General features: G+C 35.3%; 1 protein-coding gene across 1 annotated transcript; it reads left to right on the top strand.

The window, feature by feature from the left end:
• Positions 1-942: 942 nt before the first annotated feature.
• LOC141692545 (uncharacterized) lies at positions 943-21,562 on the top strand. Its single transcript, XM_074497419.1, has 7 exons — positions 943-1,263; positions 2,245-2,654; positions 2,758-2,788; positions 19,621-19,694; positions 19,800-19,975; positions 20,825-20,905; positions 21,244-21,562. Exons 1-7 carry the CDS (start codon positions 1,092-1,094, stop codon positions 21,302-21,304), a joined length of 1,005 nt encoding a protein of 334 aa, XP_074353520.1. The 5' UTR covers positions 943-1,091; the 3' UTR covers positions 21,305-21,562.
• Positions 21,563-22,334: the final 772 nt, after the last annotated feature.

Raw genomic sequence — 22,334 nt, forward strand, 5'->3', positions numbered from 1 at the left:
CACTATCATGACAATCAAAGGGGAGTGTTGTAATATAGTGATTGCCATGCATGTGGTCAATGAATCAAATAGTAGGGCTATGATTTATAGGAGTAGAATTTGTGTATGCATTTAATGTTCTTGGCTTCTTGCAAATTCACATTGGCTATAAATAGCCACACTCGGTAATGAAGAAAGATGCACCCGAGCTTTCTTTCTATGCTCAGCTTCTTACCTCCTTCTGTTAAATTTAGTAGCTCTCCGGTTGTTCTTTTATAGCTAGGATATTACAACAGTAATCTAATATTAGTGATGCCCTTTTAATAATTAAATGTAAAGTATGTGTCTAGCAAAAGGGACCTTTTTGATTGAATTTTTGTCTTTTATTGAACTGTAAAAATTCTTAACTATAGAAAATTTCTTGAATTAAATTATGTATGGAGGTTTAAGTTGATTTTGTTTGATGAACCAGGTTCATCTCAATTGATATCGCTGCTTGAAGGAATGGTTTCTTACCGGGAATTTCTTCACATATGTTCAAGTATACCTTTGTCGGTTTCAACATCAATTTTCAAATTTTAATATTTTTACAATTATGGGTGGATTAATTTAGAGGTAGGAACTTGCATTATTATCGAAGTGTATAGTTTCCTTTGTACTATACTATAGCTTGTTTGATTGTTTTGATGATTATAAGGATGTAAATGGTTTTCTATTTTTTGATGTAAAGTCATTATTGTCTAAAATTTTGGGAAATCTGTCATAATTTATATTTATTATTGCCCATAAATTAGTTAAGCTTATTTTTGGTTTAGAGGATAAACTTTTATGAAAAAGAAATCAGCAAATTCCTTTACTCTTTTCGGATTTGTACTATTTGAAATTTTATAAATGAAATGATTTGGGCTTGGAAAAAGAAAAAAAAATTGCACTATTTGATAGGGTTATTCACGGAGGGCCTGAAAAAAATGTGGGGTGGCCCAGCAAGCGAAGCCCTAGAAACCCTTTATCAACAAAAGTTGAATGTTTATCATAAGACCAATGTCTGAATCTTGACGTGACGACACCACAAGAAAGAACGGAAGTGGCACACACAGAAACATACAGTACATATGAAAGGAGGAGAAGGAAGAGAAGGCGATTGGGAGTGCAGTGGATGTGCAAACAGAAACTATGCTTTCAGATCTTATTGTAATAGATGTAAACAACCTCGCTTTCTCGTTGACCACAAAACCCCTGCTGATTCTAAATGGCTTCCTCGTATTGGTGATTGGATCTGTTCTGGTATGCATCTCTCCTCTCTCTCTCTCTCTCTCGGTGCCTTGTGGGGTTTTTATTTCTAATATTTTTAATGCTGACCTCTACTACTTATCCTGAATTTAGGGAGTTTGCTAGGGTTTAAACTTGTGATCTTGAGCTATAATTGGTTGCAATGTCAAGATTATTTGATTATGGAGTGCACAAGGATTAAATTATCAAACCGGGGTTATACTTCCAATCATAAATTGACAATTTTAAATGACCATGTAGTGTAAAATGACTTTGTAGTTGAAATTAAGAAACAGCTATCGAGTTAAATATGATAATATGTAGCTTAGAATGAATACATAAAATAGGCCTGTTAATTTAAACCAAGAACGGGGTATAATATAATAGCTTTTTTTTCTCCTTACCTAGAAGCGTATCAAATGTAGTCATGGAACTTCTCAAGTCGAGAACCTAACTTCTAATTTAGATAAAGAATTTGGATTGGGATGAGAGAGTAGATAATGGTAGTGAAGGACCTTAACTGGAAATTTGAGTGTTACAGAGTTACGGTAACACATGTATACATATGCGTGTTATCTCGTTGCTCAACGTAGGCAATTATTAACTTCCAAAACATGACATCTTCTTTTAAAAACAAATATCTTTAATTGGCTCATAATTATCTGATATTTGGAGTTCTAATAATTTATACCGCCAAATTGACTAGTCGCTATGTCCGAAATATTTGCTTGTAGTATTGTACAAGTGTTGGAGTAATCATTAAGGACATGGTTCTGCCCTATCAAATTAGTTGTAAAATCTGTCGATGTTATAAAGTGATTAGAGTTGAATTAGGTATCCATATTTGTAAATGTACTGTATTATGAAATTTGGATTTAAAGACTGCTGTCAATTGGGTTGGTCTTTTGTGTTGCATATTCTTTGGTGTGCGTATTCTTGGTCATTTCCTATCGCTGGCTGCATGTGGGTTGGGTGTGTGTGCCGATGGATCAATAGGTTGCACTAACAACAATTATGCCTCAAGAGAAAAGTGCAAGAAGTGTGGACAACCGAAGGAAGTAGCAGCTGTGCCAGCAGTTGCAATCTCTGCAGCTTCTCTGCCAACTCATCCACATTATTTTGCTAGGGTACCAGGACTGCACGCACAAAGGATAAATTTGGGATATTTTGGGAATGCAGCCCCTCAACACTCACTACCTTTAACTTCTGGGTGGCCTTTAAGAGACACTAATAATTATGGAGTTCAGCCAGCTGTTCAACCTGTTCCTACATGGCCATTAGGTGGGATCCCTAATAATGGGATTTCATATGCAAACCAAGGAAATCAATTGATGGTTCAGAAAGGTTGGAGAAACGGTGACTGGATCTGCAAATGTGGATTTCACAATTATTCTTCCCGTCTCCAGGTATTATAAAGCGAGTTAGTGATTTTAAGCTCCCAGTTGAAAAAAATTGTTGTTTCTTTATAGAACCTGGCTTGTATTAATCATGCATTGTTGTAAATTGCAGTGTAAGAAATGCGATGCTTCTATGCCTCCAGGTACATTTGTACCTCCTTTTCATCTAATGACTAAACAGAATAGATCCTGATGTTTGTATGCTTGAAATTTCCATTGTAAGGACATTCTTTTATCATGCAGTGCACCCACAATGTTTAGTCTATAGATTTTTTTTTTCAATAAGAATCTTCATTTGGTCAATTGTGAGACTTCATCAAAATAAAATAAGAGAATATTAAGAGCAAACCCATTTCATCTCTTATTCTCTATGAAGTAATATGTCGTGCAACTTTCAGAAATATATTATGATATCATTGTTATATATAACGTTATATGTTTGCCCCCCAGAAAAATTTCTAGTTCCGTCCCCGTTTATAGATTATTTTTAATTAAGAACTTTCATTTGGTGTTGCTGGTAAAATCTTTTTCTTTTGTTTAATCTCTCGAATTCTGATCAGATGCTACATGTACTGTTGATAAAATATGAGGAATTAAGAAATTTGGTCATAATGGTCTTGAGCATTCATATGTATTGCGTGGAAAACAAATTTATGTATGATTTTAAATCATGTAAAACTTCTCTCTACTTGTATACTAAACATACATCACTAGATATTGTTCATTCATGCTCTGCTTCCGAGTTTTTTTATGGAGAAAAGCCTATAAAATGTTATAGGAAGTCAATGAACTCGAATAGAACGCATCTTACTCGCTTGTTGCCGTGTTGAATAATATAGAGTGAAACTACATTTAAGTGCTTACGAGTCGGAAAGAAAGCAAATAAATGAGTATTGAGTTCAGTTTTGTTGTTTTTAGTTAAAAAATTGTCATTTGCATATTAAGGATATATTTGTTATACAAGTTTTTTGTTTTCTTCCCACTTTCTTGCATCCCTCTTTTGAAGTGTAAATGATGGGATGTAAGTATGTATGTTAGGACTCAGCTTAGTAGTATGATGCAAATTCAAGGAGGTATGGAAAAATATATGCAAGAAGGCAGAAGAAGCTTCCAGAAAATAATTAAGTTTATTGTAAGGTGTCATAAAGTCTTAACAGAGTCAAACAAGTCTAGAAGTCTCTTAGGAGTTTGAAAGTCCCCTACATGTTATCTAGCTAGAATGTTAAAAAGATTACTATAAATTCTTGTACTCTATTTGTCTAAGGCAGAGTTGAATGAATTAAGTTTATTAATTTCCTTGGGTGTGAGACCTAAGTAATCTAGGTGTGAGGCCTAAGTAATCTAGGTGTGAGGCCTAGTTATTCTCTATAAGAGTTCAAAGCGCTGAATATAAAGATCCTGCATCAGATTGGCATCAGAGCAAGGCAGCGCTATGACGACACGCACGGGAGGTTCATTCCGAGGTCGACTTACAGATGCTGAACGAACGAGATCAGGTGCTGATACAAATGATGGAAAGTCTTAATGTTTTAAATCAACGGATTGAAAACATTGATACCAGAGTTAAGCAGATTGAAACAAAGTCAAATCCAACTGTGGATTCTCCTGAAGGAGAGTCTTCTGGTGCAAACAATGGCGGAAACGAACAGCCAAACGAAGAAGAAAATGCAAGGCGGGAACCACTGAATAATGAACTTCCATGGATGCAACGGCCACTCATGTTTAATGTGCCTGGAAACTTCAACAGAGGCCCGTATGCCCCTTATGACACAGCTGGGGATATCACAAGGAAGGTGAGAATTGATGTACCAGACTTTGACAGAAGATTTAACCCAACAAACTTTGTCGATTGGATTTCTGCAATTGAAGAATACTTTGACTGGTACGACATGTCTGAGGAGCGACGTGTGAGGTTCGCCAAAATGAAGTTGGTTAATCATGCAAAGGTCTGGTGGAATGGTGTTGAAGCAGACATGCGGAGATTGGGGCTACCTCCAATAGTGACCTGGCAGGAGACGAAGGCAAGGCTGCGGGAAAAATACATGCCGCAAAATTACGATGATTTGCACTGTGAACAACTTGTAAATTTGAAGCAAGGAATGATGACGATAGCAAAGTACATTGAAAAGTTCGATGAATTAAAAACAAAAAGTCAGATTGTTGAAGATTCGCGCCATAGCTTGGCAAGATTTAAATCTGGTCTTAGATTTGAAATTAGAAAGGAAATGCTGAGATACACTCCGTATAGCGTGGAAAATGCTTTCCAAAGTGCACTTGACTGGAGGAATATTTGAATATGACGACTCTTAAAGGTTCTGCTCAAATGAAAGAGGCAGTAACGGGAAAGTTTAATGTCACCAGCCCTGTATCGAAGCCACAATACACTACAAATAAGAAAGGAGGGAGAGGAAAGGGTGTGGACAATAGTGATCGGTGTTTCAGATGTGAAGGCAAGTGACATAAAGCTTATCAATGTCCCACCATGAACAATCTGTATATTGGTGTTTCAGAAGAAGAGCCAAAAGAAAATGAAATGGCTGAAAACGAAGATGGTAAAGAAACTCCTCAATTCAATGCCGATGACTTGGCTGATTCTGACGAGGAGAACTCTTTGAATATGGTTGTTCGACGCATACTTGCTGCTCCAAAAGTTAAGGAAGCGGATTGGAGGAGGACGACAATATTTCAAACACTAGTAACTTGTAAAAATGAGTTACTTAAGCTGGTGATTGATAGCGGAAGCTGCATGAATGTAATTTCAGCCTTGGCAGTTGAACGACTAAAACTTCCTACAGAGCCACATCCTCAGCCCTATAATGTTGCTTGGATCGATAATACATTCATTCCGGTAAGTAAACGCTGCCTAGTTCCAATAACGTGTGGTCGTTACAAAGATTCTATTCATTGTGATGTTGTTCCTATGAATGTGACGCACATTTTACTTGGACGTCCATGGTTATTCGATTATAATGTATATCATTGTGGCAAGGAGAATACCTTTCATTTTTTCTGGGAAGGTAATAAAATTACACTTTATCCTAAAAGTTCCGAGGAAATGAAGAAAATGAAGAAAATCAGGCCAAAAGCTTCAGAAATTACAACAGATCAGAAGTTACTTGACTTAAATTCTGCAGTTAATAAATCAGATCAGCCATTTAAACGGGAAAAAAGGTCCTACAGTTTCTAACAAAGAAGAAATTCTTGTGCGAAAGCAATGAAACTGGAGTTATCTATGGAATGGTGATCAAGCGAGTAAATCAGAATGAGGACTCAACAACAAAGAAATTACCCGATGAAATTAAAACATTGTTGCAAGACTTCTCTGATATTGCTCCCGACGAACTACCTGATGCTTTACCTCCGATGTGCGAGATACAACATGCAATTGATCTTGTCCCAGGAGCTCAACTTCCGAATCTTCCAGCCTACCGAATGAATCCCTCTGAACACGCTAAATTAAAGAAGCAGATGGAAGGACTCTTGTCAAAAGGATTCATTAGAGAAAGCCTAAGTCCATGTGCGGTTCCGACTCTTTTAACACCAAGAAGGATGGAAGTTGGCGCATGTGTATAGATAGCCGTGCAATTAACAAAATTACTGTTAAGTATCGTTTTCCAATACCACGGCTCGATGACTTGCTTGATATGATGACAGGTTTCACAATATTTACAAAGGTGGATCTAAGAAGTGGTTACCATCAAATATGGATTCGGCTCGGAGATGAATGGAAGGCTGCATTTAAAACCAAAGATGGCCTTTATGAATGGCTGGTCTTGCCATTGGGGTTATGTAATGCCCCTAGCACATTTACGAGGATAATGACCCAAATATTTCAGCCTTTATTGGTAAGTTTGTGGTCGTATATTTTGACGATATTTTAATATACAGCAAGACCAAGGAGGAGCATCTCTCTCATTTAAGACGAGTTCTTAGAGTTCTACGACAAGAGAAACTCTACATCAACATGAAAAAGTGTTCTTTCATGACATCCAATATTGTATTTTTGGGATTTATTGTAACTTCTGAAGGTGTGGCAGCAGATACCGAGAAAGTGGCAGCTAACATTAATTGGCCATTACCACAATCATTACACGAGGCTATGAGTTTTCATAGATTGGCAACCTTTTATCGGCGTTTTATTAAAAATTATGGCTCCAATTACAGATTGTATAAAGAAAGGGCAATTCAAGTGGACATTGGCAGCTTCTAACGCATTTGCAAAGATTAAGGAGTGCATGACTCAAGCTCCAGTTCTAAGGCTGTCAGATTTTACAAAGGTGTTCGAAGTTGCATGTGATGCTTCACGTGTAGGAATTGGAGTAGTACTCAGCCAAGAAGGACATCCGGTAGCATATTTTAGTGAAAAGCTTAATGAAGCTAAGCTGAAATATACTACCTACGAGAAAGAATTTATGCATTAGTACAAGCACTTCGATATTGGCGTCACTATCTTATTCATAAAGAGTTTGTGCTATATTCTGATCATGCTCTTAAGCATCTTAACAGTCAATAGAAGCTAAACTAGAAGCATGGGAAGTGGATATAGTTCTTACAAGAATATGCTTTTGTTATAAAACATAAGGTTGGGGTGTAGAATAAAGCAGCCGATGCTCTTAGTCGGGTAATTTATGTTATGAATACATTATCTGTCAAGGTGGTGGGTTTTGAAAGGCTTAAGGAGGACTATCTGTCATGTAAAGATTTTCAAAGGTTTATTCTAGCATGACTACCGCACAACGGGTTCATTCTACTTTCTCTTTACGAGATGGTTATTTATTCAAAGGGCATCGTCTTTGTCTACCATTTACTTCAGTTCGTGAACAAATTATTTGGGAATTACATGGCCGTGGTCATTTTGGAAGGGACAAAACAGCTGCCATGGTTGAAAGATTTTTTTGGCCACGTTTAAAACATGACGTGGCTGTTGCTGTTTCTCATCTCAGTGTCGCATTTGTCAAATGGCCAAAGGAACAAATAATAATTTAGGATTATATATGCCTCTTTCGACTCCTCACAAGTCTTGGCAAGACTTAAGCATGGATTTCATACTTGGCTTACCAAAAACAACTTGAGGACATGGCTCAATCTTCGTGGTTGTAGACCGATTCTCAAAGATGGCGCATTTTATCCCTTGTTCAAAGACACTAGACGCAGTCCACATTGCAAAGTTATTTTTTAAGGAGGTAGTTCGACTTCACGGGCAGCCAAAGACTATAGTGTCAGACCGGGATGTGAAATTTACTAGTTATTTCTGGCGAACCTTGTGGAAATTAATGAATACACAGTTGAAATTTTCTTCTGCCTATCACTCTCGGGCAGACAGAAGTTGTTAATAGGAATTTGGGGAATTTACTACGTTGTTTGGTTGAAGATAAACTTACAACTCGGGATCAGATTTTGGCAATGATCGAGTTCGAATACAACGGTTCTGTCAACCGAACTACTGGCCGCAGTCCTTTTGAGATTCTGTTAGGTATCTAGCCTAAGAAACCAATTGATTTGACCCCTTTACCTATATTTGCCCATCATAGTGCAGATGCAAAAGCTTTTGCTGAACATATTCAGCAAATTCATGCCGATCGTCACAAAATTTCTGCAAGTAATGCTAAATACAAAACTCAAGCAGATTTGGACCATATACGATCAGTCATAAAATTATGGTGCGCATCCGACCTGAACGTTTTCCAAATAGCAAGTTCAAGAAGCTGCAGTACCGATGTGTTGGACCATATACGATCAGTCATAAAATTAATTCAAATGCTTACGTTCTAGATCTTCTAGCTGACATGGGAATTAGTAAAATCTTCAATATTGAAGACTTAACCATTTATCATGGACATAGTGACTCTTCAAAATCTATTGCTCCACTTCGCTTGCCACCTGCTTCAAATGTCCGTGATGAGATTGAAGATATAGTGGATACAACTATTGTTTCTACTCGAAATGGTGGTTATCAGAAATATTTGGTCAAATGGAAGGATAAACCGTGGTCTGATTGTACATGGATTTCCGATGAAGAATTTTAACGTTTAGATCTTGATCTTTATAATAAGTATCACTCGTTTAACTCGTCGGAGTCGAGTTTTTCCAAGCCGGGTGGAAATGATGCAAATTCAAGGAGGTATGGAAAAATATATGCAAGAAGGCAGAAGAAGCTTCCAGAAAATAATTAAGTTCATTGTAAGGAGTCATAAAGTCTTATTAGAGTCAAACAAGTCTCGAAGTCTCTTAGGAGTTTGAAAGTCCCCTACATTAAATGTTATCTAGCTAGAATGTTCCAAAGATTATTATAAATTTTTGTACTCTATTTGTCCAAGGCAGAGTTGAATGAATTAAGTTTATTAATTTCCTTGGGTGTGAGACCTAAGTAATCTAGGCGTGAGGCCTAGTTATTCTCTCTTTCTTTCCATATAATTTTGTTCATGTTCACTTAGTGTTCCATAATTTACTTTTGAGCTATTCTGTATAAGAGTTCAAAGAGCTGAATATAAAGATCCTGCATCATAATAGTGTATACTAGTATTGGGTAATAGAAATTGTAAGGGTATTTGTGTCCTATGCTAAGTTCGTGTGATAGGCTATATATAGAAAGACTTGTTTGTATTTATAGTTTATGCTCAAGGAAGATATGAAAATTGGACTTTAGTTCCACCAATCTGTCTCCCTCTCTCTTGCATTTTTCTAGTTTCTTGACATATTTAACTCTTTAAAAATATCATTTTTTTACAATATATCTTTGAATCTCTCTCTAATTCTCTGTTACACGAAATTTCTGCTAAAACGACTCTATTTCTATCTCTATAATTTCTATACAATTTGATGAGGAACGACAATAACCAATTAATTTATATGTTATTAATTAGTTTATATTTGTTTAGAGTATAGATAAATAATGTATATATATGTTTTATACGTGGGGTTAGGAGTTTATTAATTAAGTAGTTTATTTACAATAAAGCCCAAATATTTATGGGCCTTAGTCCATTAGGTTTAATACTAGGGTCTATGGTCTATATAAGTAATGTAATCCCCCACATTATTACTTAGCTTTGATTATACATTTTTCGTGGGAATAATATTGATTATTTATTCTTTCGAATCATATAATTCATCGCTTAAGACTTTATTATTGTTTTTGCGTAATAAATCTTTGTTTCCATAATCTTGTCCTGCACAGGGCCGTCTCAACCAAATTTGAGGCCCTAAGTAAATTTTATATAGGCGGCCTGTTCCTAAATATGAAAAATATTTTATTTTATTTGGTAGATAAATTTACATATTATTTATGATAAATTATAATGTAATGCTTATTTTTATATTTTTTTAAATAGTGTATTTATAGGTAATTACAAGATAGTTATTCATAAAGAAATATACATGATAACAGGATATCTTTACATCTTACAGAATAATATACATCATTTTATTTATTACCAAATTAATTTGTATATTATTGTGGCGTACAAGTTAATTGAATGTTAAAAAGAGTAATATAGCACAAAAAGATATAAATTGCATTATTTATAATAACGTAAACTTTTGAAAAACAAAAAGAAGTAATATATATTTAAACAATTTTTTTTATTGTATTTGATATATTTTTGATATTATAGAAATATCATTTATATTTTTAATATCATTTGATTCTTCAAACTCTCATGTTTTAAAGTTAATCTAATTTATATTTTATTAATATTTAATCTTATATATCTTTTTTAGAAAGTACAATATATTTAATTTGAATTTTTTCATAAATATAAATAAAATTTCGAGTATTATTATCTTAATATATATGAATAATATTTTTAAAAAATTTGAGGCCCTTTTAGGGTTGGTGTCCTAAGCGACAGCTTATTTTACCCTTACTGTTGCCTTACTGTTGAGCCGGCCCTGGTCTTGCATCAACTGGCATCAGAGCCTAAATCCTGATTTATTACTGTTTATTGCGTACTTTTCACATAATTCAGTGTTCTCCTATGCCGTTTGCTGTTCACGCAGCGTATACTATTCGTCTTGGTCAGCCTGCATCTACCACCAACCCTATCCTCCAACCACCATAACCCACAAGCATAACACTGCTGAATAAGACTTTATTATTGTTTTTGCGTAATAAATCTTTATTTCTATAATTTTGTACTGCACAGGGCCGTCTCAACCAAATTTGAGGTTCAATGCAAATTTTAAATAGGCCGCCTTTTCCTAAATATGAAAAATATTTTATTTTATTTGGTAGATAAATTTACGTATTATTTATGATAAATTATAATGTAATGACTATTTTTATATTTTTCAAAATAGTGTATTTGTAGGTAATTACAAGATAGTTATTCATAAAAAAATATACATGATAACAGGATAATTTGACATCCTACAAAAAAATATACATCATTTTATTTATTACCAACTTAATTTGTATATTATTGTAGCATATAAGTTAATTGAATGTTAAAAAGAGTATTATAGAACAAAAAGATATAAATTGCATTATTTATAATAACGTAAACTTTTGAAAAACAAAAAGAAATATTATATATTTTAAACAATTTTTTTATTGTATTTGATATATTCTTGATATTATAGACATATCATTTAAAATATAAATATCATTTGATTCTTCAAACTCTCATGTTTTAAAGTTATTCTAATTTATATTTTATTAATATTAAATCTTATATTTTTTTTTTAAAAGTACAATATATTTAATTTGAAATTTTTCATAAATATAAATAAAATTTCGAGTATTATTATCTAAATATATATATATGATTTTTTTTTTAAATTTGAGGCCCTCTTAGGGTTGGGGTCCTAAGTGACACCTTATTTTTCCCTTACTGTTGCCTTACTGTTGAGCCGACCCTGGTCTTGCATCAACTTGCATCAGAGCCCAAATCCTGATTTAATACTGTTTATTGCGTACTTTTCACATAATTCATTGTTCTCCTCTGCCGTTTACTGTTCACGCAGCGTATACTGTTCATCCACCTTGGTCACCTGCATCTACCACCAACCCTATCCTCCAACCACCATTACCCAGAAGCACAACACGGCTGAATCATATAATTCATTGCTTAAGACTTTATTTTTGTTTTTGCATAATCAATCTTTGTTTCTATAATCTTGTCTTAGTCCAGCAGCACAGGGCCGTCTCTGTGGGGTTTAATCTCAAACTTGTAATAAATTTAATTAGTTTGTGTTTTGTTTATTTGTATCCGTTGGTTGCATGACTGAGTCGTGTGGAGTCTTTGTAGGAGTTCTATTCATAAGTTAGTAGTAGAGATAAACTAGGAGTTCAGGTGGAGGTGGTCCTGGTTTATAGGATCGTTAGTTGGACTGTATTTTCTGATATAACTGCATTAGCCTGATGAAATAAAAAGCAAGTCTTCTAATTACTAATCAGCTCTTGTTTCTCTGTTTTTGATATAAACACATATACGTATAGTTATATAAATTTGGATGCAAAATTTTGGTATCAGAGCTGTTAGGGTACAAGTTAAGACTCAGATATGTCAACTGTGGATACAAACAAGATGAAGGGAGTATCCTTCGGGTTGAGTTATCCAATGCTGGCCAGAAGTAATTACACTGCATGGGCTCTCAAGATGACAGTTATTATGGAGGCGCAAGGAGTGTGGGGTGATGTAGAGGCAAGTGACCCAAAGGTGCCAGTTGATGTGAAGATAGATAAGATTGCGTTGGCAATGTTGTATCATGCTATCCCTGAAGACGTGTTGCTGTCTATCGCGAGAAAAAAACAGCAAAAGGAGCTTGAGAAGCAATAAAGACGCTTTGCAAAGGAGCTGAGAAGGTGAAACAAGCGCGGGTTCAGACCTTAAAGGCAGAATTCGAAGCCCAGTGTATGAAGGATTCAGATCAACTCGATGATTTCTACATGAAACTCAACGGGCTAGTTACAAATATTCGAGCGCTTGGGGAGGAGATGCAGTAGTCATATGTTGTAAAGAAAATGTTGAGGGTTGTACCATCGAGATTCTTGCAGATAACTTCTACAATAGAGCAATTTGGGAATCTTGATGTGATGACAGTAGAGGAAGCCGTGGGTTTGTTAAAGGCTCACGAGGAACGAGTTAAAGGAAAGGTTGAGACCAGTGAGGGTAAACTGATGCTCACAGAAGAAGAGTGGCAAAAGAGAGAAGCTAGTGTAGGCAAGCTGCTGTTTACTCGGGAGGAATGGCTGAAACGAAGTAGCAGATCAAGTGATGGACCACCATTTGTGAAGGCACGAGACAAGAGTCGGGTTAGATGCTTCAACTGCAGCTTGTATGGTCATTTTGCAGCAGAGTGCCGCAAGCCTAGATGACAAAAGGAACAAAAGCAAGAATCCAATTTGGCCAAAATAGAAGATGATGAACTAGCTTTATTACTGGCGAAGTTTGACAAGTCTAAGAAGGAGTTGCTGCAATTAGACGAGAGAGATGTGAAACCGAAATTGGCAAACAACATTGATAGTAACCAAGTGGAATCCAATTTGTGGTACTTACATATTGGCGCCAGTAATCATATGACTGGGCAAAAATCGATGTTCAAAATTCTTGATGAACAAATCACTGGTCAGGTGAAGTTTGGGGATGGATCAACCGTGGAAATCAAAGGTAGAGGCTCGATTGCTATGAAGTGCAAGGATGGTCATGAACGTGTATTCAACGAGGTATATTTTATTCCTAGTCTTCGAAGTAATATTATTAGCATTGGACAATTAACAGAAGAGGGAAGTAAAGTTGTGATTAGAGGAGAATACATGTGGATTTTCGATAAGAATGAAAGGCTTCTCATGAAGGTCGAGAGATCACAAAATCGACTGTACAAGTTGATTATTGAGACAGAAAATTAGAAGTGTTTGATGACAAAGGTGGATCAAGTGTCAAAGTTGTGGCATTCACGAATGGGTCATGTAAATTACCAAGCCTTGGCATTAATGTTTAAAGAAAGGATGGTACCAGGTCTACCAAAAATCACTCAATCACATGAGTGGTGTGCACTGGATGTCTTGTGGGAAAGCAAGCAAGGAAGAGAGTACCTGGTTATTCAAGTTTCAGTGCAAAGAAAGCTCTCGAACTTGTGCATGCGGATCTATGTGGACCAATCACTCTAGCAACAGCATCTGGTAAGAAATATTTTTTGTTGTTTGTAGATGACTACAGTCGTGCTATGTGGGTCTATTTTCTTGAAAGCAAAGGTGAAGCATTTGGAGAGTTTAAACGTTTCAAGGCACTGGTTGAAAATGGAGATAGTCGAAAGATCAAGGTATTGAGAACAGATAGGGGAGGCGAATCTATGTCTGCTGAATTTGAGAAATATTGCAAGGAGATGGGAATAACTCGACACTACACTGCACCATACACACCGCAACAAAACGGCGTGGTTGAGAGAAGAAACAGAACAATGATGGAAATGGTCAGAAGCATGATGAAAGAAAAGGAGTTACCAGCTAAACTCTGGGGAGAAGCTGTGAGACATGCTCTTTATGTTCTCAACAGACTTCCAACAAGAGCTCTAACCAGTGTAACGCCTTATGAGGCCTGGACAAATGACAAACCAGATGTATCTCATATTAGAGTGTTTGGTTGTCTGAGTCACATGAGGATACCGAACCAATGAATGAAGAAACTAGATGATCGAAGTATATCAGTGATAAATCTGGGAAAGGAACCCGGTACAAAGGGTTATAGATTGTTTAGCCCTAAAGACAATAAGGTATATGTGAGCAAGGACGTAATTTTTGAGGAAGAAAAATGCTGGATGTGGTCAGATGAAAGGGAAGATGGCGACTCCCAAGTAATTTTTCCGCTTGTTGATCAAGTAGATGATGAGAATGAAAGCAGAATGTTTAAAACAGCAGCTAGCAGACAATACTCTTCAGAAAGCAGCGAGGAGTATAAACCTGGGACTCCTTCAAGTACAACAAATACGTCTTCATCACAGATTACTCCATCTACACAAGTGTCTGTTTCTTCGAGCTCGGTATCGAGGCTAGACAGTGATAATTATGATGATAGTGTTGAGCCTTTAAAAGTTCGCAAGCTGAGTGATGTGTATAACGACACTGAAGAAGTAGTGTTAGATGAAGAATTATACCTAATGGGGACAGAGGAACCTGCAAACTTCAAGGAGGCTTCGAAAGATAAACACTGGAAAAGGGCTATGGAGACTGAAATCGACTCAATCGAAAAAAATGGTACATGGAAACTTATGGAGTTACCTGCAGGACATAAAGTAATTGGTTTAAAATGGATTTTCAGACTTAAAAAGGATGTAGCTGGAAATGTAGTAAAGCACAAGGCCCGTTTGGTAGCAAAAGGGTACGCTCAAGAGCATGGAATTGATTATGAGGAAGTGTTCGCTCCTGTCACTCGTCTTGAGACGGTACGAATGTTAGCTCAATCAGCAAAACACTCATGGCAAGTTCATCATTTAGACGTAAAAACTGCTTTTTTGAATGGAGAAATTACTGAAGATGTGTTTGTTGCTTAGCCAGAAGGTTTCGAAACAGTGGGAAGGAACACTTGGTTTACAAGTTGGTGAAAGCATTGTATGGCTTAAAACAAGCACCGCGTGCTTGGTATGCAAAATTGAATCACAGCCCGAGGAGTTTGGGTTTTAAGCGCTGTCCTTATGAAAATTCTGTTTATACGAGGGGAAAAGGGAAAGATTGTTTGATAATTGCCGTCTATGTAGACGATATTTTGATCACTGGTGTAGATGTGCAGAAGATCGAAGAGTTTAAGCAACAAATGGGAAAGAAATTCGACATGACAGATCTGGGAAAGCTCAGCTACTATCTGGGAATCGAGGTGAAGCAGGAAACTGGTTACATTGAGTTAAAACAGTCGGGGTATGCAGAAAAGTTACTGAAAAGGGCAGTTATGGGTGATTGCAATCCCACCAAATACCCGATGGACCCAAAAGAGCCAATTTCTAAGGATGAAGGGGGGCGTGTAGTTGATGCAACAATGTAGAAAAGTTTAGTAGGAGGGTTAAGATATCTGGTAAACACTCGACCGAATATAGCTTTTTCTGTCGGAATTGTAAGTCGTTATATGGAACGTCCAACTGCATTGCATTTGAATGCAGTGAAGAGGATTCTCCGGTATGTCAAGGGAACATTGCAGTTTGGGTTGATTTATAATCAGAACAACGGAAACAATATAGTCACTAGCTACTCTGATAGGAGGAACTATAGATGATAGACGGAGGTACAGGAGGCATGGCTTATTACTTGAATGAGAGCTTAATATCATGGGTTTCCCGGAAGCAAAGGGTGGTGGCTCTGTCGTCCTGTGAAGCAGAATTCATGGCTACCACCGCAGCCGCTTGTCAAGGAATTTGGATGAAGAATGTCTTTAGTCACATTACAAGTGATAAACTTGGTCCAGTAGTATTGTTTATTGACAATAAGTCAGCAATCGACTTAGCCAAAAATCCTATGTTCCATGGAAGAAGCAAACATATCAACATACGATTTCATTTTATCAGAGAATGTGTAGAGCGTGGAGACGTCATTGTGAAGCATGTCAGTAGCAATCAACAGCGAGCACATGGGCTGACAAAAGCTCTTGCAACAATTAAGTTTTAGAAGATGCGCAACTTGCTGGGAGTTAGGGAGTTACAGAAATACGTTTGAGAATAAGGGAGGAATTGTTGGGTTTAATCTCAAATTTGTAATAAATTTAATTAGTTTGTGTTTTGTTTATTTGTATCCGTTGGTTGCATGACTGAGTCGTGTGGAGTGTTTGTAGGAGTTCCATTCATAAGTTAGTAGTAGAGATAAACTAGGAGTTCAGGTGGAGGTGGTCCTGGTTTATAGGATCGATCGTTGGTTGGACTGTATTTTCTGACATAACTGCATTAGGCTGATGAAATAAACAGCAAGTCATCTAATTACTAATCAGCTCTTGTTTCTCTGTTTCATATAAACACATATACGTATAGTTATATAAATTTGTATGCAACAGACTCAACCAAAGTCTCAACCAAATTTGAGGCCCTAAGCAAATTTTAAATAGGCGGCCTTTTCCTAAATATGAAAAATATTTTATTTTATTTGGTAGATAAATTTACGTATTATTTATGATAAATTATAATGTAATGCTTATTTTTATATTTTTTTTAAATAGTGTATTTATAGGTAATTACACGATAGTTATTCATAAAAAAATATACATGATAACAGGATAATTTGACATCTTACAAAAAAATGTACATCATTTTATATATTACCAAATTAATTTGTATATTATCGTAGCATACAAGTTAATTGAATGTTAAAAAGAGTAATATAGCACAAAAAGATATAAATTGCATTATTTATAATAACGTAAACTTTTGAAAAACAAAAAGAAATATTATATATTTAAACAATTTTTTTTATTGTATTTGATATATTCTTGATATTATAGACATATCATTTAAAATATTAATAACATTTGATTCTTCAAACTTTCATGTTTTAAAGTTACTCTAATTTATATTTTATTAATATTTAATCTTATATATCTTTTTTAGAAAGTACAATATATTTAATTTGAATTTTTTCATAAATATAAAAAAAATTTCGAGTATTATTATCTATATGTATATATGGATATTTTTTTAAAAAAATTTGAGGCCCTTTTAGGGTTGGGGTCCTAAGCGACTGCTTATTTTTTCCTTACATTGTTGCCTTACTGTACTGTTGAGCCGGCCCAGGTCTTGCATCAACTCTTGCATCAACTGGCATCAGAGCCTAAATCCTGATTTATTACTGTTTTTTGCGTATTTTTCACATAATTCATTGTTTTCCTCTGTCGTTTACTGTTCACGCAGCGTATACTGTTCATCCACCTTGGTCAGCCTGCATCTACCACCAACCCTATCCTCCAACCACCATAACCCACAAGCATAACACGGCTGAATCATATAATTCATCGCTTATGACTTTATTTTTGTTTTTGCGTAATAAATCTTTGTTTCTATAATCTTGTCTTAGTCCTGCACAGGGCCGTCTCAACCAAATTTGAGGCCCTAAGCAAATTTTAAATAGGCGGCCTTTTCCTAAATATGAAAAATATTTTATTTTATTTGGTAGATAAATTTACGTATTATTTATGATAAATTATAATGTAATGCTTATTCTTATATTTTTTTAAATAGTGTATTTATAGGTAATTACAAGATAGTTATTCATAAAAAAATTATACATGATAACAGGGTAATTTGACATCTTACAAAAAAATATACATCATTTTATTTATTACCAAATTAATTTGTATATTATTGTAGCATATAAGTTAATTGAATGTTAAAAAGAGTAATATTGCACAAAAAGATATAAATTGCATTATTTATAATAACGTAAACTTTTGAAAAACAGAAAGAAATATTATATATTTAAACAATTTTTTTTATTGTATTTGATATATTCTTGATATTATAGACATATCATTTAAAATATTAATATCACTTGATTCTTCAAACTCTCATGTTTTAAAGTTACTCTAATTTATATTTTATTAATATTTAATCTTATATATCTTTTTTAGAAAGTACAATATATTTAATTTGAATTTTTCCATAAATATAAATAAAATTTCGAGTATTATTATCTAAATATATATGAATAATTTTTTTTAAAAATTTGAGGCCCTTTTATGGTTGGGGTCCTAAGCGACAGCTTATTTTTCCCTTACTGTTGCCTTACTGTTGAGCAGGCCCTGATCTTGCATCAACTGGCATCAGAGCCTAAATCCTGATTTATTACTGTTTATTGCGTACTTTTCACATAATTCAGTGTTCTCCTCTGCCGTTTACTGTTCACGCAGCGTATACTGTTCATCCACCTCGGTCAGCCTGCATCTACCACCAACCCTATCCTCCAACCACCATAACCCACAAGCACAACACGGCTGTACCCACCAGAAAAGCCACCAAATCGCTGCCCTAATTCACCAATCAGAACCCTAATTACCTAAATTCCCAATTCCTGAATCGTACCCGATCCGGCCTATACACAAACCTTAATTCCTAAATCAAAAACCTAATTATGTATCTATTCATCACCACAAATCACAACCTCTGACTAATGGTTCTATTTAAATATGCAATAAGAAGAGAAGAATAGAGATCAGGGAAAAGTGGACACACCTGGACAGATTCTGCTGGAACGGTTCTTGACTTCTACCAAACTCGTGGTCGAGTTTTCTCCAACAAGGGGAGAATGATGAGGGAAGAATATAACCAATTAATTTATATGTTATTAGTTAGTTTATATTTGTTTAGAGTAGAGATAAATAATGTATTAATCTCTATGTTTTATATGCGGGGTTAATAGTTTATTAGCTAAGTAGTTTATTTACAATAAAACCGCAATGTTTATGCGCCTTAGTCCATTAGGTTTAACGCTAGTCTATATAAGTGATGTAATCCCCCACATTATTATTTAGCTTTGATTATACATTTTTCTTGGGAATAATATTTGATTATTTATTCTTGAGAATCGTATAATTGATCGCTTAAGACCTTATTATCATTTTTGCTTAATAAACCTTTGTTTCTATAATCTTGTCTTGCATCACTATCATCTCTGTTATCTTATTTATAATCTCAGAAAATACCAAAAAATAAAAAAATATTTAGTCAGAAAATCTAGTTCCTGGAAAATATAATTTGCTTCCCTCTTACCTGGTTTCCTCCCTAAATAGAATTCATGAGCACGAACTGTAGAGTTAAATGTTTTACCTTAATTTCTCATCATATTCTTACTTTTATTGTTAAAACTTTAGGGCAGGGTGTTTCCTTTTTGTAATATAACGAGGAATTAAGCAGTTTGTCCAGATTAGGCTTAGACGTTTTTGTGATTTTGGATTCTCTATTTTTTAATTCCTGCTCCTAAATGTATATACTGAACTTAAGATTCACCTAAGATTGTTGGAAGAGTGCAATAAATGACGGATACTCTTTCTCTACCATTTTCTTGTTTAAGCTATTGGAACAAAACGTTTAGCATCCGAAGAAATTGCTCAGGATTCGGATAACAAAAGACTAAATGCAGGACATGTAAGATGATATCTCTGGCTTCACTGTCTGAATTTAATAGCTTATCTAGGTAAGTCTTAATTTTTTTGGCCCTTGACCTAAACATTTTTGTGTTGGAATGCTCAGACTTTTGGACTGCCGCAAGCATACCCATCATTTGAACAGAATGCCAGTTCTGGTGTTAGTCAAACAACTGGCATCTATCCACCTTATCCTGGAGGAAGCTCATCAGCGACTCCAAATTTGCAATTAAATGTTAAGTTGCCACCGTTGGTGACGCCACCTGCACTCCTTGGGAAAGGGTAATTATTCAACTTAATATTCATTCTTCTGTTTATCTAAGAGTGAAATTTAGGTTAGAAAATAGAGTGAACCAAAAAGTAGAGGGCGTGCAATAAGTATTCAGCATCTGAGCTGAATTATAATTTTTTAGCTGAATACCGTAATCTTGAAACAATATTGGTTCTATTGCCGTACCACATTAAATAATTCTTTTAAACCCAGTATCTAACCTTGTAAAATTTAGTGGATAACCACATGTTGGAATATCTAAATTCTTGTGATGTTAAACAAATTGTTTTGTGTTTGTGCAATTTCAAAATAGTATATAAAGCAAACCTGTCAATTGGAATTCTGCAATTTCAACCAAAAGCAAATGTAACTATATATATGAACTACAAACACTTAGGTCTTAACCAAAAGAAGCATAGCTTCCGCAATATATTTTTGAGGATAAACAAACATTAACTATATTAATTTTGGGAATTAGAAGCAAACCATAGTTAGAAGAAAAGATTCACAATTAACGCATCCAAAAAGTTACGGGAATAATTAAATCCGTGTATGCGGGGCCCTCTTCAGATCAAGTAATTAACACTATTGGCGAGACTGTTTTGTTTGCTCTGTTTAACCGAATCGGTTGCCGGCCTATACTAAAAAAGAGGATGAGAACAATAAGGTTCGAATGGTATGTCGTTTTGACCTGTGCGACAGGACTAAAATACGGTTGTACTCGTCTTTTGATTTCATGTTCATGCAACACAGTACACTTAATAGTATGTAGATTGTAGATACTATGAATTTCTTTTAAAAAGTTTGTTATGCATGATTGCAACTTTAATTCCTAATTATTATTTTATGTTCCTTTATAGAGCTAGACAGTGGCGTGACGGGGATTGGATGTGCACAAATTGCAACAATCATAACTATGCATCTCGAGCAGAGTGTAATAGGTTTGCATACCGGCAACCTCCTCGCTAAATAGTTTTCTTCAGTCTTGTCTCTTTCCGGGGAACCGTACTTTTTTGTCTATGAAATGTTTCCTGCATTAATCTTTACAAGCAAATTGACTTTTTTCATTCCTTCTCTCCAAACCGGAGGATAACACTGTTAACAAGTAGTAAAATCTTTGAGTTGGCATTTAAATTGGAAGTTGGAAAATGCTTGCAATAATCAATATATTTCAAACAAAACGACCATGAGAAGCAAACTAAGATTTCAAGCAGGATTTTAATATTTGCTTCCTCTGAAATTTAAGAATGTTGTTAATGGATGGCATTTTTGTTTTTAGGTGCAAGACACAGAGGGAAGCGCCCCCCCAGCCAGTTGCTGTTGATGTTAGTGTTGCATAGTGCTGCTACGCATTCAAAATTCCCCTAGTGTCGCATAGTGCTTGACATAAAAAATGCTCTCGACGTAACCAGTATCAATGGTAGTTCTTTTCTCTGGATGAATGTGAAGTCTCCTCAACATAATGATTCTGGGTATTTCAAGTTAAATTGGCTGAAGATGACAATTTTTTTTTAATTCTATTGATTATCAAATTTATTGTTTATTGATTTTTGCTTTTTAAGACCTCAGTTAAAGATCATATCTACCTGTTGAAAATATGTGTGAACAAGTGTTCTCCGGAAGGGCTAGTGACTTGCTATTTCAAATAAGACGGAGTGATACCATGAGTAGCCGTATTGTGGTTTGCTAAGCACTGGAGTATAATGTATGTGGATGTTAAAAGCATTTGTGGAAGTCTGGATGGTAGAACAGAATCGCTTATTGTTAGTGAGAAGCATTAAATTCGGTAGAAGTATGTTTTTTAAAAGAAAAGATAGTTAAGACACCAACTCTCTCATGCTCACCTCAAACTTTCTAGTCTCTGTACTTCGTAGAGGTGTTATCTGAAAGAGGAAGAGCAGATTTCAGATAATTAACTGTGGAAACTTGTGACTAGCATTATAGCTCTGATGCTATCTTTATTTAACCGATTCTTCCGAAATTTGGAAGTCTTTAGGCGGGGACAGGTTTTACAATATTCAAGAGAGGTGAATGTTATGTCTCAAATTTTACATAGACATGAACATATGTGGTATGACAGGAAGGCATCAGGAAAGTCTTGACATGAGGGAGCCTAACGAAAGGGGATGAATCGGAGTTGGACAAGAGCAATAGGGAAGAAGGGATATGTATGAAGAACAAGTGTTGTAACAATCCTAACCTGTAGGAACATATTAAGTAACAAGAATGAGTCTCCATAATGCACTACCTGCAAGCGAAAAACGAGGAGAGGTGAATGAGCATGAATTCATAAGAAGAGCACGAAAAGAGGAGCTAAGAGAGAATGAGAGCAGGGGATAAGAACTAAATTGGTACCATAGTCGGGGGACA

The sequence above is a fragment of the Apium graveolens genome, chromosome 10 (assembly GCF_009905375.1).
Source record: "Apium graveolens cultivar Ventura chromosome 10, ASM990537v1, whole genome shotgun sequence".
NCBI lineage: Eukaryota > Viridiplantae > Streptophyta > Magnoliopsida > Apiales > Apiaceae > Apium > Apium graveolens.

What these genes read in the sequence shown, in the direction of transcription:
- LOC141692545 (XM_074497419.1), top strand. Translation starts at nt 1,092, where the DNA reads ATGAAAGGAGGAGAAGGAAGAGAAGGCGATTGGGAGTGCAGTGGATGT. An exon ending in TGGTGATTGGATCTGTTCTG is followed by an intron (nt 1,264 to 2,244) that starts GTATGCATCTCT and finishes ATGGATCAATAG; the next exon opens with GTTGCACTAACAACAATTAT. An exon ending in CGATGCTTCTATGCCTCCAG is followed by an intron (nt 2,789 to 19,620) that starts GTACATTTGTAC and finishes TTCTTGTTTAAG; the next exon opens with CTATTGGAACAAAACGTTTA.